The 20439-nt window shown below is 26.1% G+C and overlaps 2 protein-coding genes across 7 annotated transcripts in view; both read left to right on the forward strand.

Annotated features, from left to right (window-relative positions):
- Positions 1 to 19280, forward strand: part of LOC111633534 (spermatogenesis-associated protein 13-like) — a 47380-nt gene extending 28100 nt beyond the window's left edge. For 5 of the 6 annotated variants that reach the window (XM_023378113.1, XM_023378115.1, XM_023378116.1 and 2 more), the window contains 9 exons: positions 3356 to 3544; positions 3653 to 3832; positions 4117 to 4221; positions 9224 to 9481; positions 11904 to 12032; positions 12114 to 12198; positions 12307 to 12465; positions 15795 to 15872; positions 16574 to 16782. In XM_023378113.1, the coding sequence (XP_023233881.1) occupies positions 3356 to 3544; positions 3653 to 3832; positions 4117 to 4221; positions 9224 to 9481; positions 11904 to 12032; positions 12114 to 12198; positions 12307 to 12465; positions 15795 to 15872; positions 16574 to 16782 (1392 nt within the window). Of the gene's footprint in view, positions 1 to 3355; positions 3545 to 3652; positions 3833 to 4116; positions 4222 to 9223; positions 9482 to 11903; positions 12033 to 12113; positions 12199 to 12306; positions 12466 to 15794; positions 15873 to 16573 lie in introns of all 6 variants that reach the window. The other variant, XM_023378114.1, reaches the window with a different exon arrangement.
- Positions 19281 to 20307: 1027 nt separating this feature from the next.
- The window catches only part of LOC111633537 (dynein regulatory complex subunit 7-like), a 22759-nt gene continuing 22627 nt past the window's right edge, over positions 20308 to 20439 (forward strand). Inside the window, exon 1 of the mRNA XM_023378119.1 lies at positions 20308 to 20335. The gene's annotated coding sequence lies outside the window, so the exon portion shown is untranslated. The remainder of the gene's footprint in view (positions 20336 to 20439) is intronic.

The following is a 20439-nucleotide window of genomic DNA, read 5'->3' on the forward strand; positions in this document are numbered from 1 at the left end:
CGGGTTCCTTTTAGTGGCATTTTCAGCTTGGAAAATAGCCAAAAGTCACACGGAGCCATGTCGGGAGAGTACGAAGCGTGACGAACAACAAGAGTGTTGTGTTGGCGACGAAAGCCCGAATGAGATGCGCAGAATGGGCGGATGCATTATCACGATGGAGCTGCCAAGATTTCATCGACCACAGATCCAGTCGTTTGCGTCACACAGCATCGGAAAGACGACGAAGGACCTCCTGGTAGTACTCCTTTGCGATGGTTTGGCCTTGTGGTGTGTACTCACGACACACCATCCCACGAGAGTCGAAAAAACTGTCAACATGACCTTTGATATTGCTGCGGACCTGCCGCGCTTTTTTTGGCCTCGAGGATCGTCCCCGAAAGACTGCTGAATCTTGCGAATGGTTTACGCTTGGGTATCGCCAAGGTTTTTGGCAAAATTTGATGTAATATCGCTGCTCACATTGTTCAGTCATTTTCCAGCTTAGTGGAATCCGACGAGAGCACACTACATGACCTCACTCATAGGCCGATTGCCAACGACTGATGCTTCCTGCAGGCGGGAAAAAATTCAGGGCTGTGCATGACTGTCCCCTCCACAACTCCACTAAAGGAGTCACTCATAGGCCGATTGCCAACGACTGATGCTTCCTGCAGGCGGGAAAAAATTCAGGGCTGTGCATGACTGTCCCCTCCACAACTCCACCGAATGAGGCCTCTCGCGCATCATTGGTTTACGCGGAAAAAAATAAGGTCCGATACTTTTTGAACAGACCTTGTATTCTGAGAATAATTTCAAACCATGTCAGAAAAACAAAGGTCACATGACAAGGGACATATAAGCACAAAATCTTTTGTTAATATTAGTCTTTGTTGGAATTAATCGGGACAGAATTGAATACTTGTAAGAATCTAGAATTTCCAAGTATTAAATGAATTTCCAAGAACATAGTTCTCAATAACAAAGTCTCATCATTTTCATGAATAAGCAGTAACACAGTGCTGCCAATTTGTCTTGTATAGAGTAGTTAGTAACTAAATAGTACAGAATAGTCAAAAACATGTTGATTAATATGTTGCTTAATTACAGAAATTGACTTAAATTATTAATTTAGGGTATTAAAATATCTTAAAGCCAGATCACAGGGGAACTTGATCTCTGTAATCCGGTTATCCAATGTTACTGTAATGCAATTAAAATTTTTAATGGGAGAGTGGAACATTAGTTTTTGGTATTCAAATTAGCTTGTTTGCTGTCATATTAGCTCAAGGATCATATCAAAGAGGTATTCTAATACCTAATACAAGTTCTTGGGAACAATGAGAACTTTTTGTAATCGAATAGTTCTCAATTCTTGCATTCCCATCTTTAGTTGCAATCACTTTAGATTAATTTAGATTTAAGCCTAGTAATAAATTTTTTTACTTATGTAAAAGTGATTTTTACTATAAAAATGAATGTAACCGTATGACATTTATCTGTGTAGTTTAAAGACTTAAAAAACTGAATAAATAAAATAAAATACTAAAATCTGTTCAAAATGGAAACCTGCCAAAATGGAAAAAATACTTCAGGACTATGCGATTCCAATTTACTTAGGTTTTACTCTATATATAGAGTAAAACCTATATATGTATATTTATTTATTTATTTAGATGTCATTAAAATTAAAATAATAAAATAAGTCAGTGATATTTTTATATTGAACTTTAAACTTTGTTAGATGGAGAAAACCTAGAAATTTATTTCAGCTTTCAGAGAATTTAAATACAGTTATCTCTGTTAAAACTTGTTATATTATTCTATTATTCAATTGTCAAATTTTAATAATTTCAATATTTGCATAATATTTAAATGGGACAATAATCATTCATTTAAAATGAAAAATGCTACTAAATTATTGAATAAATACAAAAACAAATGAATTCAAATCAAAATTTGAAAAAAAGTGAATTCTACAAATATGATTTAAAGATTGAAAGTGAAAATAAAGATTATAGTTTATGGTACTTTTTTTTTTATTGGATAAATGTATGTAGCATTAGTATCAAAGTAATAGCAATTTCAATACAATTCTTAAAGAAGTAAATATGTTATATATTTTTTATTATATGCATTATATACATGGCAGAACTCGAGTTCAGAATATACAATATTCATTATAAAAATTAATTTCAGAAAGTCTTATCTAAATATTTGTCACAAATTATATGGATTATTATTAGAGTAATATAAACAAAATTAGTGATTTATTTAGTTTATTAACATGATTTAATTAACTATAAAATATAATCTTGATTCAAAAATTAAAAGTGAAAATAATTTAATATAGATATTTTGAGGAAAAATTTTTTATGCAAATATTGGCATTACTCTTTAGGATGATCTAAAAGTGGAAGATGTTAATAAAAACAAGTCAATATAAAAGAAAACTACAAAAATTTTAAATGTGCAACATAATGACTATTAGGGGAAAAAACCTAACATATGCAAAGGTTAATGTTTGATTTGAAATTATTAGTTTTTAAATTTATAACGATTATATATAAGTTGTTTGTATAGGTTAAATGTATATGTAAAATTTAAAAGTTCAAAGTTAAAAGTTTTTTAGAATTTGAGCTTCAGGTTATATGCTCCCAACCCATTTGAACTGCAAATCTAGTTGTAATTAATGGTATTTCTTGAAAAAATCCTTTCTGGAATTAAACAATAAGAAACTATAAAAGATTTTTTAAAATTATTTTAATTGTAGTATGTGAATAGTAGTAACATGAAATGAATGAAATTTACATCTATTTAATTATTATCTAAAAAACATCAATGTTTTAGATGTTATGTCAATAATGTATTCATTTAGGTACAAAAATTTTTTAGTTTAAAAATATTTTTGAAGAATTATAATTTAAATTTTAAAAATCTCAGAAGTAAAATTAATTGCTTGTCATTAAAGAAATGATGAAAGCGTTTGAATATATTAAGAACATTAATTTCTTTTAAAAAAAAAGAGACATTATTCTGGTTATTTTTAAATTTGGTTACTGGTCTTCTCCATTTAACTTTTTTATTTCCTGTTAATTTTTCAAAAGTTTAATGAAATCAAAAAGAAGTGAAGTGATTTTTAACAATTGTTTGAAACTGCTAAGAAAGGGTTCAGTAAACTCTACTTATTTTCTTTTGACATTCATTTGTTTATTTTATATGCTTATAGTCATAATAAATTACAAATATATATATATATATATATATTTAATNTAATTTTTTTTGACAGTTATATAAAATTCTAAGATTAGTTTATATAATTTTGTAATGAAAATATTTATATTATATTATAATATAATATCTATTTTTCCTTCAACAGTTAAGGGTAAATCAAGAAGACACAGTAGAGGATTGTATAAGCAAAATGAATAATGGAACTTTAATGCAACAAGTGCCACGAAAAATGAGTGTTAGTTTACTAAGTAATGAACAAGTCAGAGCCAATGTTGTAAAGGAAATTGTTAGCACAGAAAAAGATTTTGTACAGCATCTTAAAGATGTTGTAGAGGTAATTATGAATTTTAAATTTAACATTATATCTAAATTGTGTATATTTTTCTTTCTTACTAATTTGATTAACATTAAATATTAATATATTTTTTGAAATGTTCATTAGGGTTATCTGAGACAAGTCCGCCGTCGATCAGACATGTTTTCAGATGAATGTATTGCAACCATCTTTGGTAATATAGAAGAAATATATCATTTTCAAAGTGGTTTTCTTAAACATCTTGAATCTTGTATTGATATGGAACGACCCCATCTTAGTCAAATAGGAAACTGCTTTCTCAAACATGTAAGTTCATATTATTAAGAAATTATTTTCTTAAACTTATTTGCTAAAACTAAAAATTTTTAATTGAATTTCCTATAGCTCTGTAATAGTCTGTAATAAAATGAATTAATATAATATTTTATTCAAAGATATCATACTAGATTATCATTTTTATAAAAAACATGATACAATTTAAGTCTACAGATTCTACAAATATGTTTCTTGAATAATAATTTATTTTTTATGAATTATTATAGCTGTGCTATCAAAGGAAGCAAATAAAGTAATATATTTTTTTTTTATAGAAAGATGAATTTGAAATTTATTCAGAATATTGCAATAATCATCCTTTAGCTGTTAGTGAATTGCAAGAATTATATGCAGATTCAAAATATATTCATTTTTTTGAAGTAAGTAAAATTTAAAATTATATTTGCTTGTTATTATTTTGTATTAAATTTATTATTTTAATGATAATGATAAAACTAAAATAGAAAAATTAGAATTAAAAAAATTATTTAAGATAAATTAATAAATTATTTTGAATTACCTATAACTGAATAACTTAATAATATCCAAAATAAAGTATAAAAATTTTGTCAAAAAATGTTTATATTTTAGAAAAATCCATGGAAATTAATAATGGAATCATAAAAAGTTCATTTCAGATTATATAAATAGCTTGCTTTCATTGTATTTATTGAGATATCACATAAAATTAGTCAGTTAACTTGAAAATTATGCAAGTTTTTTAGATTACATAATTAATTTGGAATTTGAGATGCAACTTTCTTAAAGCAAACAATATATATATATATTATTGTTTGCTTTNTATATATATATACACACAGTAGAGCATCGATTATCCAACCCCCCGATTAACCGTCACATTGATTAACCTTCCATTCTAGTCAGCAAATTTCAAATGTTCGCTAGTGATGTGGCACTACAATATTTGGCTATATCTTGGCTACTTTAATATTATTTTTGTTAAATTTTTGCATATTTTAGCTGGCAACACAGCTCGGCCGTTGAAGGGAGGCCAGTATTTAAACGAGACTTAATTTTCTAATTATGAGTGGTTGTTTGTTTTGTGAGCAAATAAAATAATTTAAAAATAATTTTTAACGATACAATAGCGATGATTATTATTTTAAAAAAAAAATTTGTTAGGCTTAACATCGATGAAAATTCAACGTGAAGTTGGTTAATAGTGATATACTAATATACTAATTACATGGGATATACTAATATACTATACTAATAATGTATTTTTTTCATTATTTTCGGTTTTCCGATTTTTTTCAGTTATCCGACCAACCTGAGTCCCCAATTGAGTCGGATAATCGATGCTCTACTGTACTTTGACATATATATATATATCAAAGTAATATGTCAATATAAGTTATGATTATATTGACATATTACATATGCGTGCCATCATTGTGTAATCCATGAAATATTGTGCCGTGAAAATACATAGTAATTTTAATTATATGAAAATAATCGCACAATGTTTTATTATAACCTCATTATGTATCTTATTACAAATTTCTATACTACACGTGGAAAAAAAAAAGATTGCTATTGTATATTCGAATATTAGTGGCAGAGTGGAAGCACTGTGTTGTCAGCATCCAAAAAGCCAGATTCGCACATGCACTTTACAGAGCACCAGTCTCACCAGGTTTACCTGGTGGAAGCCTAGGACCTCAGGTGGATGCTACACATATACTGCATCCAATTCTATTCAGGACCGGTTCTGGGCTGTTAGCCATCTGCCCGCTAGATATTTGGCTGCCCTCACCCGATTACATGAACCACGAGTAGATTTATAACTTAACCCAACCGATAAGAATTTACTGGTATGTTTTTATGATAGTTCTATATAGTGGACAGGAGTTTAAAAAAATCCATTAAAATATTTGATATTTTTATTCTGCTCTTCGATTATATATTACTCATGGATTTCAATGTTAAACCAGTGATATTACGATTTCGTACATCCCATCTTTAAGGGAGTGTAGAAAAAAACGTGTACAATTCTTGTATAATGTTAAAAAATTAACTGTTACTTTGGTAGCATCANGCTATTTCACATTAAATAAAATTTACTGTGTTATTTCGTATGGTATATAGAGATACATTTTACATTTTAATACTTTTATGGGGTGCCTATATAATTTTTTTTAAATCATTTTTGAAACTAAAACACTCGTAGCATAAAAATTTAAGGTTCTATTAATGTATTTTATTATAATAAAAGTATTAAATATTATTTTATAATATAAAATGTGTAATATAATTTAATATCAGCTTTATAAAATATCAAAATCTTGAACAAAATTGGTTTTCGCGTTGGATTTTTTTTGGTTGAGTAATTATACATACAATTTGACTACTTAAAAAATTATCTGCAGTTCAATTGCTGATTGGTTCTTAGATAAGAATAATTACTAAAAGGCGTGACTTTATTAATAAATAATTAGCTAAGGAGAAATTTGATCGATTGCAACACATTCCACTTCCATAAACACGCCTATTAGCTTACGTTATTTCAATTCCGACCAATGAGTAAAACGAATATATTTAATTTTCGAAGTATCTTAAGTGCTTATAAATTGGTGAAACCGAAAAATTTTACGAAAATTTTTATTTGAATTTATTAAATTTTCGGAGAAAAGTGAACATTTATTATAATTTAAACTTATATATGTAATAAACACCCGTTTATACGACATAATTGGCTTCTGGAAACAAGTCGTAAAGCGAGCCGTTTCATTTCTCATATCAATGCCATAATTGAAATTATATTTCTAGAAACACAACTTAAACTATGTAAAACCACGATAAAAATGTGATAATTTGTATCATCATAATAGAAAGTGTGTAATAGTGGTAAGAGTCGTGATTCTAAAGACAGCAGTCGTAAAGCGGGTCTGCTATATATATATATATATATTTTAATATAAGCATAAATATTCATTTAGAATAGAAATAGTAAATACATGTTTTATTTTTGGAAAACTAAATTCTTAAATCTTATAAAATGAACCTAGTTCAATTTTTTAATAAAAATAACACACAAAAATCTTATATGAAGTAATAATAGAAGTAAGATTGATTAAAAAAAAAAAAGAGAGAGAGCAGTCGTAATGAGTTTATAAAATGAAAAGTTAAATAAATAATAAATTAAATTTAGATTTATCAACAAACCTATAAAGCAATATTTTGACAAAAATGTTAATTTCTACAGAATATCTGTAATTTTCAACAGTAATATCTTTTATTGGTGCTTAATAATAAGATAGAAAAATAAATTTTTGTAATAAATAGATTCACAAATAAAGTATTTGTGAATTTAATTAATTTTATTACTGTATATAACTTAATCTGAGCTTTATATAAAATCTAGTTAATTATTATAAATACATTTGACTTTTTTATTTTTCTATCATGAAAAATAAAATTTTTCCAAGAAAAGATAAGCATACTATATTTGAAATGTGTTACATGGCACATTTCAAATATAATTTAAAATTATAACTTGAGGATGATCCATTAAGCAGAGTGAAAACATTTGTTTTTAATATAAAGTTTTTATGCTGATAAGGCATAGATTTTGCATGTTTTTACTACTACAGTGGATAGTATATTTTTCCAGTTTTTGTGTTATGTAAATAACAAAAATGTATTTTAAATGTGGAGGATGTAAATTATGTAAACAAAACATGACAGAATTGTGAATTATTGTTTCTTAGACATAATCAATGTCTTAGTTTTAGATTCATCATCTCTATTTTTGGAATGAAATTTAATTTGAATTTTAAATTCACATGAATATCTAATTCTTAATAATTTTAAAACTTTTGGATTATACTATATTTTTATAATTAAAGATTTACATCCTCCTCTATACAGATCAAACAAATGAAAAATTTCATTCCATTCTAAATTTTTACATTTCATTTAAAAAAATACTGTAATAGAAACATGAATATGATATTTTGGAAAATAATATAGAAAGAATTAGGTGGCTTAAATTATCTACTATTGACTATCTGTGTTGATATGGAAGCTATTTATAGTATTAAATAATAAGATCTGGCTTATTTAACTATTCAGCAATTCTATTTTACATCTCTTATTTATGCATTGAGAATAACAGAAATATTGAATTATTCATATTAGGAATAAAATTTCTGTAATTACATAAAAATAAAAACTAGAACAAGTTTTGTTTTAATTTAAATTTGTTATTTTTAATTATATGAATTGGCAAGTTGTTTTAATTTATGATAAAAAATTTATTTATAAATATAATGGTTGATTGACAAGTAATATCTTTATTTTTATAAAATTAGTTGGGAAGAGGTAGAATAATCTGACCAGTTTTAAAGTATAGAACAATATTATTTATTTTAATCATACATATTAATTTTCCAACATAATAACCATTTAAAATGATAAATTTTTTTAAAACTTTTAAATTTTGGAACAACTAAAATGCTGATGATGCTAAATCTGGACTTTAAGGATGGTTCAGAATAACCTACAACTTCAGGTTCTTAAGGGTCTTAACTGTTTCTTTGGTGTAGTGCAATCATGTATTATCTTGCCTACCAATATATCTCTTGAATGTGGGCAAAGTTTCACAATACTTCACCAAATTGATTTTCTTTTTCCCTTGAGCACAACCTTCAACACTAAAAATTTAGTCACTGATTGTTGCTTTGCATGATATGAGGAAAATAATTTCATCTTTAAACATAACTGTTAAGCAATAATGTAATGCAACAAACTGAGGCCTTTACACCATACAGACTAGAGACATGTCTACTAAAAATAGTTTCTGTGCTCTATGTTTCTAACTCTACACTTTGTGGAATATTGTGGTAAGAGAACTTATTTATCAATAGATATTCATATCTTGTGTTTAAAATTAATTTAGTTTCTTAAATTCATTTCTAAAGCTCTTTAAATGGCCTGTCTATCTTTTTAATTGAAAATATACATTTTTATATAAATATGATTTGGATTAATAAAATTTAATATTCAAAGAAATTGTAAAAAATTTGTGTATTAATTGTGACATTTTTGAAAGAACATTAACATAAAAATAAAAAATTAAATGTCATTTTAATAAAAATGAGAACTTCCTGATGGGTTAGAAATTAAATATAAAAGTTTTTTGGCTTCAACATTTGTGTTTTACATATTTAATATCAGAAATATATATTTGTTTATTGTTAAAAACATTTATGATGATGGGAGAATTTATTTAAAGGTTATAAGTTAAATATTTGTATTAAACAATTTAACTTTACTTACTCCTAGTAAGTTGTAATCTAATATTATTTTGAATTTCAAATTTTAATATAAGTTATTTATTCAAAGAATTTCTATATTTAGGCATGTAGGCTATTACAAGAAATGATAGATATCTCATTAGATGGTTTCTTATTAACACCAGTTCAGAAGATTTGTAAATATCCATTGCAATTGGCTGAATTATTGAAGTATACCAAAACAGATCATCCTGATTTTCAGCCTGTAACAAAAGCATTAGCAGCAATGAGAGAAGTAGCTCAATTGGTTAATGAAAGGAAAAGGAGGATGGAATGTTTAGAAAGATTAACAGAATGGCAGCAATCAATTGATGGTTGGGAGGTTAGTTATTTTTCATATATACATTAATTTTGAATTAGTATTTACTGTTCATAAATGTATTGTACAATGAACTTAATATAAATTATATTAGTGGATATTTTAAATAAGTAGATAATTACATTAAAATAGATAAAATTAAATTAAACATTTTTTCACATTTTAAACATTTAAACACAATGAAACATTTTATTTAAACATAATATACTTTATTTTAAATAAAAGTATATTTTCCTAATTCTACATACATTCAAAAAGTTCAAATTAAAACTTTTATATATATATATATATACAGTGGAACCTCGGTATATGACCTTAATCCGTTCCTGGTGTTTGGACTTATACCGAATAGGACGTATACCAAACCAACCTTTTCCATAAGAAGTAATGTAANATTCATTAAAAATAAAAAATATTTTTGATATTGATGAAAGTGATTTGCAGCTTTTTTTGAACTGTCATAATGTTATTAGCATGCCTTTTCCAGTTAAGACAATTGATTATTTGAAAGATGATTAAATGTAATCAATAAATTTAAAATTAATTGCTGATCACTGTTTTTTTTTTATTAAAAGCTAAGTTTTGTATAAGTGATAATTACAGGTGACTGATTACACATTTATAAAAATTTTAAAAATACAAACAGAATTAAAGTTAATAGCATAGACTAATAACTATTGCCATTTATAAGTTATATGTTACATAGGATTTATAAATATATTAAATAAAAATTTTAAAGTTTCTGTTTTTCGGGTTTTATGCTATTTTTAAGGTGATAAATCATTTTAAAGTTATGCAAATAATTCTTTAGATGAATCACTCATTTTGTTTTGGTAAACTGTAGAAAATATCTTTTGGAAGGCAGGGCTGGACTGGCAATTCTGGCAGATACCAGAGAGGCTGCTGTCCTCCAGGACTGGCTAATGTAGTGCTGGAGTTATATAAGAATATAATAAACTTCCTGAAGTCTGATATCTTGCTACTCAACTAAATGATCACCATAATTAGTTGGGCTACAAATCTGCTATTATTAATGATTAGATATTAAGTAATTTGGTATCAGAGGTAGACATTAGTGCCATCTCTTATCTAAATTAATAATTATAATTTTTAATAATTTAGAATAATTTAGAACTGTCTGGAAGAAAAGAAAGTGCACTGCAGCATAAGCAGAAGTTGCGGATTCAAGTCCTGCTTTGTGCTAGTTCTTTTTTTCCAAATGGTCCTAAATTATTTAATAAATTATTAAAGATTATAATTATTAATTTAGATAAGAGGTACCATTTAACGTCTACCTCTATTATCAAATTAGTTAATATCTAATCATTAATAATAGAAAATTTATAGCCTTATTATGGTGATCGTTTAGTTGAGTTAAACAAGAAATGCATAATTTAGAAATCCTTCAGAAATGTCTTTTTATATAAAATTTTAAGCATAATATTAACAGAAGCCATTAATAATGATGATAATATTATATTTAAATTAACCTAAAATACTTTGTTTTATTTTTTCCTTTAATTAAATGGGTTGTTTTAGAGATCAGTTTTTAATACAGTGCCTGGACCAAATTTTGTTTTTACTATGGTCCTGTTAGAAGGTGCAAAGATGCTTTAGTTTTGAACATAAATTGAACTTTTCATTCTTTATGTTACATAAAGAATGAAAATCTTTCATAAGATTCAAATAATTTATGATCTTATATTGTTTAATTCTTATGTTTTTCAAAGTTTATATTGTTATCATAGCAACTGAGTTAATTCATGATTATATAAAAACCACAACAGCACAAGCAAACTGGAATGATACATATATATTATAGAATCTCACCACCTAAATGCAAAATTTCCAGCAACAAAAAACACTCAAATTCAGAATTAAAATGCTTTTGGTCACTCCTTTATTGGCCTTCTTCAGGAAATGTAAAATGCAAATAACTGTTCTATTTCCTGAAGAAGGCCGATAAAGGAGTGGCCGAAAGTGTTCGAATACTGATTTTGAGTGTTTTGTTGCTGGAAATTTTGTTTAGATGAGATTCTACATTTATGATTATAATTTTTAGAATAATTTTTAATGAGATAAATTAAATATCTCAAATGTATGATATAAAATTTGGAATTTATTACACATACATTGTATCAAAATATGAAATTTTTTCTGAAGATATGATATATGTCAATATTTGAAGAAACTTTTTTTAAAAAAATAAGCTGTTAAATTATGAAGATAAAATCTTGAAAGTTTAATCTGGCAATATTTTAGTTGCATTACAAAAGTTCTTGAGATAATTCAAGATAATTTAATTTTATCATATTCAGTTAGTTATAAACTAATTAAAAATATAAGACTATACATATTTAAATGAATAATTATTATGTATCTAATGCTGATTATGTAAAAATATTATTCATATTCATACTTTTAGGGACCAGATTTATTGGACACCAGTTCCATGTTACTTCATTCAGGTGAAGTAACACGTGCTCCTTCAACTTGGTCTCGTGATCTCATTCATCTGTTTTTATTTGATCATCTAATTATTTATTGTAAAAAGGTAAAATTTATATTTTAATTGAACAAATTTTTAAATTAGAAATTATATCATATTAATTATATATTACTATTACATTTATAGGATTTATTAAAACGTAACACTTATGTTTATAAAGGAAGAATAGATTTAGATGATAGTTGTGTAATTGATTTGGAAGATGGAAAAGGTACAATTTGAATACTTTTTTTTTTATTAAAAATACTTAAATGACATTTAATATTTCACAATTTAAAGACAAGTTGTTTCATATTAGCTACATTTTATGTTATTTTAGATTTGCAGTTTGGTGTAACAGTGAAAAATGCATGGAAAGTGTATTGTGCAACACGTGAAAAATGGTTTCTATTCTATACAAAGACTCCTAGTGAAAAAGAACAGTGGTTACAATCATTTAAAGAAGAAAGAAAAAGGGTGAAGGAAGACAAATTACAAGGTATGTAATATACATTTAGTCTAAATCAGGGCTTCTTAAACTATGGGTCCTGACCCCATTTGGGGTTGCTTAGCAAAATCTTGGGGTCACGAGATTTTAATGCAAAGTATTGAAAATAATTTGTGAGAGTTTGAAAATGGCATGCTTTGTGTCATATGTTTCGTGAGTTGCACTTTGTGTCACTTCTGATGCAAGCAAGACAATGATTCAGCAACACTGGTTGTAGTGTGAACTAGTGTAGTGTTGTTGCTTTTCAGTGTATTCAGTTGTCTCTGTTCCATTGTAACACAAGAGTGAACTGTGGTAGTACACCATTATTGTTTTTGCAAATTTGTATATATCTTTATTATTTTTTCGGGTGGGGGTCGCGAAAAAAATCACAATCATAAATAGGGTCGTGAATAAAAAAAGTTTAAGAAGCCCTGGTCTAAATTACTAAATTATAAAGATATTAGTTTAGTTTTTACATATGCAGAATTCCTACCCATCTAGAAAATCAGGCATTTTGATTAGTGACAGAAAGTCAGGAAAAGTGAGGAAATTTTCCTCCTTGGCTATCTTGTTGATTTCTTTGCTAACAATATGGTTGACCAAGTATAACTGTTGCAGGCAGAAAGAAATAATGTAGTGCAATGCAAATTATGAAAAGGGGTGCAGAATATTTTCAGGATCTAAAATTTCTTCCAAACATACACAAAATTTCTGCAAAAATTATTGCAAACAAAATAAAGTCATAATATATGAATCAATTAATAATTATTATTACATAGTTTGGAAAATTTAAAATTAAATAGGCCTATCAAACAATTTTTCATGCAACACTAAAGTGATAAGTTAACATAAAAATATTTTCGATTAAAAGAATGCTAACAATCCATTATAACCCAGCTTATATTTTCAACTAGAAGAATGCTTTAAGCATGTGTTATTGACACCATAACATAGCATATACAATTATAAATTTGATGCAATGCATTGATTAATAGAAATAAAATTGAAGTCAGTGCGATGATCAATTATTTTTATTTTTAGCACGGACAGAAATTAATGGACTTTTTGACATCCAAAAATGCAAACTTATTGAAAACAAGTCATTAAAATATACCTTCTTATTGGTTCTATTAAAACAGAAGCAGTCACTAGTGATGTTGTAAGACATACTATCATTACCAATTTCTTTTGTTTTGTTGTAAATGCTAAAACGTTTTGTGAATGCCAAATATAAAATATTATTAGTTTCTAGTAAGCTAACTTAGTATCTCTCCAATACTGTAATGTCATGTCTTATGAGATGCTTGTGAATCCAGGTCCAGGAAAGTAAAATACACAGCATAAAAACTTAGTCCTTCTATAAACTTAGATTCTCCTTTACATTTCTTTTAATAGCTTTTGCATGATGATTTGTTCATTCAGATGATGATGACTTTGTATGCATTTGGAAATTATGTAAGAAATTTTATAGGCTTGTCTTATTACAGACTAAAACTATTACAGGAATGAAACAATAAGCTCCATGATTAAAAAAAATAATAATAATAATAAACCAAAATAAGCCCTGCTTTTTATCTGGATACTGAATTGATTTTAAAAAAGTGCATTTTCATCAAAACTTTGTTTTGTATCAAACATTTCAGATCTCAGCAGCATTTAATTTTTTTAAGAATTTTCAAATTGTATAAAATACTTGATGAAATAGAGTTGAAAAAGAACTTAAAGTACTAAATTACTTATTCCCATAATAATAAAAGATTATTAAACAAAAATGAAATATTAAATGAAGTATAATTGTCATAATTATGTATAATATAATAAATCTGAAAAAATATTTTAATAATTTAATTTTGGCATTTTTATGTAAGTAGGAGGTAAATAAGGGCAATAAGATAAGTGTATTAGCAAATAATCTGCTTATGAGGTCTTAAGACCCCATTACATCAACATAGGGTTAAAATACAGGGTGACACAAAAGTCACAGAAATTTTAAAAAATTAATAACTCGCAACTATTTACAGTAAGATGATGCAGTTTTCACAGAAATGCTTAGAAAGAAGCAGGATTTTTTTAGGTGTAATAAAATTTTTACATTCCTTGCCATAGAGGGCACTTAATAAGATTACATAATTTGTATAGTTGTTACTAGAGCTTACACTAAGAACATTTTTATTTATTTATTTTTATTTTAACAAATTTACAAATGCTACAGTGCTATCTATGGCAAGAAATGTAACTATTTTGGTACTAAAATTTTTATTACATCTAAAAAAATCCCACTTCTTTCTAAGCATTTCTGTGAAAACCACATTATCTTACTGTAAATAGTTTGTGAGTTATTAATTTTTTAAAATTTCTGTGACTTGAATCGTTATGTATTTTATTGTAACGAATCAAATGTAATATAGAAGAAAATCCAAATATGTTTTTGTATTTGATTAATAAACATAATAATTCTGTTTTTTATATATTATAGAAAAATAGCTTTATAAAATGTGGCATATTAAGATTTAATAACAAATGTTAACAATTCAGTTTATTTATTGATTTAATTTTTAATAATAATAGCAATTGTCATATGAAATCAAAAAGTAGATAAGTAATTTAATGTGACTGCTTGAAATTTGAAAAGTATTAGGCTATATTATTCATATACTCCAAAAACAAAAACATTTTATAATTTCTAATCTATGAAAAATTGCAGAGATAAAGCAATTCTTAGAAGAAAATGATATCTCATAGAATGTTTTTACATTACAAAAACATTGTTTCAATAATTTTAGAAAAATCACAGAAATTTAACATTATCTTTTAAAAAGACTAAGTTTAGACCTTTGTTTTTTGACAGGAAAGATGAAGATAAAACTGTATTAAAATAATTTATTAAAATTAGGTAATTTGAAATGATAATATCATATAAATGCAAACTGAAACATGTTTTTAAGTACCATTTTATTTGCAAAAATCTAGAATTAATTATAACCTTTTACAATGGATTTCTGAATAAATTTAAAAAGAAATGAATTTTATAAATACAATAAAAATTATATTTACTGGCATTAATTAACTGAAATATTAAGGTAATAATAATAATCAAACACATAAAAAATAAATTTCTTTGAAAATAACTTGTACTGTGTTTTGATATATAGAATTGAATTCAATATCAGGTTTCTAAAGGAGTAGAAATAGCAAATAAGAAAAATATTATCCACTTATTATAATATATATGAATAATAAATGATTGCTTTATTAGTTTTGAAGTTCTTAAATTATGACTTTTTAATATGATTTTACAAAATTATAATAAATATTTTATTATAACCTAATATTTTTAGGTTATGTTGTTACTGAAGAAGCAAAAAAGGCAGCAAGGTTAGCAGTTATAAATAAATTTAAACCAAAAAGACCAAGAGGTAAGTCCACAAATAATAAAAATTATTAATAATAATTATGCTATTTTTAATATATTAATGTAAACTTTATTTATATATTTAAAAAATGATTCATTTTAAAATTATATTAATAATCAAATTAATAGTTACAGTATATTATAATACTAATTTCATAAAAATGAAGTAAAATTATTAAAATATTTTATATTAAGAAATGTTTTAATTTGAAGCATATATAATGCTGTAAAAATTGTTCTGTTCATGTTAAAGAAAACTAGTCAAATTAAAAAGAACATGTTATTTTTATTTGATGAACAAGTTTACATTTGAATTATTTTTATGTTCCTGTATTGTCTGTCTTAAGTTAAATTTAATTGACTAGATTATATTTAAAATTGTACAAAAAATGATTTTCTCAAGGAAGTACTTGACAGGAACACTTTCAAAACAATTCTATAGAATTGTTTCTTTTTTTATTTTTATTTTTAATGACTTGAAAGTGCTTTCATGAGAAATTTTTTGATGTGTTACTCTATTACATAATGCAACAGTTAATTTGTAATTAATGACCATATTGCATCTTCATACCATGTGTTTATTTTAAGTGCATAAAATATTTTATCGTGATTGTTTTTAGTTGCATTTAATATCATTCATATCAATTAGTATTTTAGTTTAATTTCTATATCATAATTTGAATAATGAAAAACTTATTTTTACAGCTAAATTAGTAAAAGGTTCACGTCCTCATCCAGATACAGCAGTTGCAGAACTTTTGTTAGATCCACCAGAGCCAAAATCTAGAACGGGTAGTTTGCCATCCAATCTTCATCCCAGTGTGGCAGTATCAGCCAGTGCCAGACACGGACTACCAAAAAAGAAAGGATCGGGCTGGTTTCACTTTGGAAGCAGCAAGAAGCCAAAAAAATGATTCATAAAGGTTACTGTAATATTTAAAAATCATCTCATTCAGTTAAAGGACTGCACTGGTGTGCAGTCTGCCATTTTTGTCTTCCTTATTGTCCTCATGGACACATCATGAATATCGAATGTGGTGTTTTAACCACTTGCGGGTGAAATATATTTGTATATATTGTGAAATATGTACAGTTAAAGTAACTAAATGTAAAGGATAGGTCATTTTGAAATTTAATTTTGGTTTTGTAACATGTACTCTAAAATAAGATGTATAGAAAATATTTTGTTGCCATTTATTTACTAATCATTAGTAAATATATTATAAAAAGTAGGCAGTGAATTTTTGACCTAGCATTTTTCTACTTAGTTTGTAATATTATTATTTTAAATTTGCAGCACCACTTACATAACATTATCTATATTAATTTTTGTATATTGCTAGTATTGAAAAATGTTAGTTCACAATTTCACTGTTTCATTTTAAATTATTTACTATTGTATATATCATTTTACCATCAGAAAAAGCTTTGTTCAATAGATTAGTTAAAAATCCAATTATTAGGTATAGGTCAAAAGTAGTAATAAAATAATTAATTATTCAATTCCAACGTTTATCACATATTAGACAAGACTTAAAACAATTCAATTTATGGAATTATAAAATAAAAATTGGTGAATCACTGCCAAAACTAACAGCAGCAACATATAAAAACTCATGTTTCAAATAATTGAATTCTGTGTATAAAAGAAAATATTAAATTTAATAAAACTTTTTTAAATATGCTAAAATTTTATTTATTTTTCATAGGTTTATTAATCCAATAAAATAATAATAACATTAAAAATAGACCAAATAAGTGATGTATACTGTATATGCAAATCAGGGCAAAGTAACATTTAAAATATAATAATAATTTAAAATTGAATTTAGCATGTTTCAGAAATAATCCTTCAGTTACAAAAAATTTTAATTTATATTTATTATAAAAACTGAAATTAATAAATTTTTGTCATTGTTCTGGAACAGCAATATTATGTACTGTAGATATTTTATCATAAAACATTAAGTTTTTATTTTATTACTGTTTAGATAAAAAAGATTATCTTTACTTCACTAATGAAATATGGTTTAAAAATGTTAAAGTATACTTAACTACATTAAATATAAATCTTCAATGCCTATAACCTATAATATAAATACCTATAATAGCCAAACAGTTTTCTAATATCCTGTACTTCACTAATGCAATTACTTTGTAAATTCTGTCGTTTTTTAAGATGAACTGGTGTACCCCGTGTCTGATTATTATTTTTTCATTATCAGTGTGGCACCAGACAGATATGTCCCATTTGCTAAATATGCCACTATTTGATATATAGTCACATTTCTTCAAGTCTCTTGTTACGTTTGGCTTCGTGATGTAAACTAAAACTGAATTTTTAGAGCGGACAGATTAACACCATGCTTGCCGGACATTTCAACATTGTTTAAACAATCTGCTCGGACACTAATGCGTTACTATATAAACAGAAGCGTTACTTTCTCTAGAAATAGCGATTAATGCAAACTGCAACCGAAAGCTGTGAAGTTCTTATTTGATTTAAGGTAATGTTGCAATGTATTTAAATTAAGATTTATTGCTGTAATAATGAAAGCATTTGTAATTGAACTATCATCAAAACCATCACCAATCATAACACTGACTACGAATAGTACTACTATACAGTGTTTTTATTGTTTGTACGGCGTTATATCCTTTCCGAAACTCAAAGCATAATATGCCCGATATTTTTATTTCAAGACATTTTCACCTGATTTTATTCAAATAAAATGTGAAGTAAAAGTTTAAAATAAGCTAAATGAATATAATCTCACAGTAGCAATAATGTGTTAAATTTTACAACTGTTATAATGGACTCATATTAGGTCATTATGCCCCGATGCTATTTTCAATTTAAAAAACGTTTATTTACAAAAAATCTGTCTCCTCAAACAAAAAGAAATCTATCAAGAGATGAGTTATTGTTCAGTGGTATTCTTATTTCTATACTTGAAACGTAAACTTATGTTTGTTTTTGAGCTGAGGTGAATTTTTCCGTTAGGCCTATACTTTGCGGGTCATTATGACATATATGACTAAAAATGTTGAATTATTACTGATAATAACTAACTGAATCTTCATTCGGTTAGATATTATCGGTAATAATTCAAAAAATTTGTCAAATACCGGTAAGTTATATTTTAAGTATCGCCGTTTTTTCACCGATGCCGTTTCCTTTTCTACATTACAATTTTTAAAATTGTTTTAATCACATTTAATTTCACTAAATTTGAAAATTTTATATTGTAATGTAGAAAAACATGCTTCTTCTTTGAATTGAATTAATTTATCGATTTTATATCCCATTAATAAACCAATTTTCGGGTTTATTGACCCGACGTGAGTACCACCAAAGAATAATCCAGGCAAGTCCTCAAGGTTCGTGAATGGTCGCATGTAGCGGTATTATTCCTTTGGCATTTTTACTCGTGTGGAAATGGTCTACAGCTCTGTTAAGATCCCAACAGCATCATTCAGATATGCAATTGTACCATACATTGTATTAATTAACTGTAATAATAAAAAAAATGAATACATCAAAAATCTTGTCTTTAAAATTTCCTTATCTGATTATTTATGATTTGGTTACATAGAGATAAAAACTAATTTATTAAATATTCGTTTTGATAGCTGCAAATTCATTAAATTTATAAACATAAACATATTTATTTATTTATTTAATTGAATAGGTAATTGTTTAAAATTTATATAAAATCGACAGAATTCCATAAAAAATAATTTTAAATTTTAGTCAGAAAACAATTTTCACGAGAGATGGCGAAATTTATTCTATAAACAAACGTCACCATAGCAACTGTAAATATTCGAAATATTTTTCTAGCGTACATAATATTGTCATTTCTGTGAGTTTTATGATGTGTTTGTTATTCCTTTAGTTAATAAGTTATTAAATAATAATGATATATAAAATTAACAAAAATTTATATTATTCTACTATGAAAATGATTAAATTAGAAATTTATGTATATCTAAATATATAAAATTACTTGTCCTGACTGACTGACTGAGTGATTGACTGATTCATCATCGCCCAGCAGAGCTAACCGCTGAACCTAAAAAAGGCGAAATTTTGTACACAGAGTAGGTCATGAAAATGCACACAAAGAAGGGATTTTTCGAAATTCCGGATTTTTCGAAATTTCCGGATCCACGGGAGGAGAGGAAGAGGATTAAGGCTTAACCCGAAGAACGGCTTCTACTGTACTATTTTAGATACGATTTTTTCTTTTCAACTACGTTTAGTTTTCATCGAGTACTTAAGTGTATTAAATTGATAACCTTTCAGACATTGTTATAAGTATTTTTATATATTTCGATTTTTTAACCAAATGTTCGAACCGTTTTAAATTCGAATTTGTTATTGCATATCGGTTCGATTATAGAACGATTGTAAACGTTCCAGAAAATTGATCAAATTGAAAATAGTTCGTTTGATTCTCAGCGGTAGGTGTTATATAAAAATTACTATGGTTGTTGAAATACTGAATATAAATGGGGTTTGCTTGCAAAATTCCAGCGAGCGAAGTCGCGGGTAACAGCTAGTCTTT

This window comes from Centruroides sculpturatus, unplaced genomic scaffold (genome assembly GCF_000671375.1).
Source record: "Centruroides sculpturatus isolate CEXI.00-Female unplaced genomic scaffold, Cexi_2.0 scaffold780, whole genome shotgun sequence".
In the NCBI taxonomy this organism is placed as follows: Eukaryota; Metazoa; Arthropoda; class Arachnida; order Scorpiones; family Buthidae; genus Centruroides; species Centruroides sculpturatus.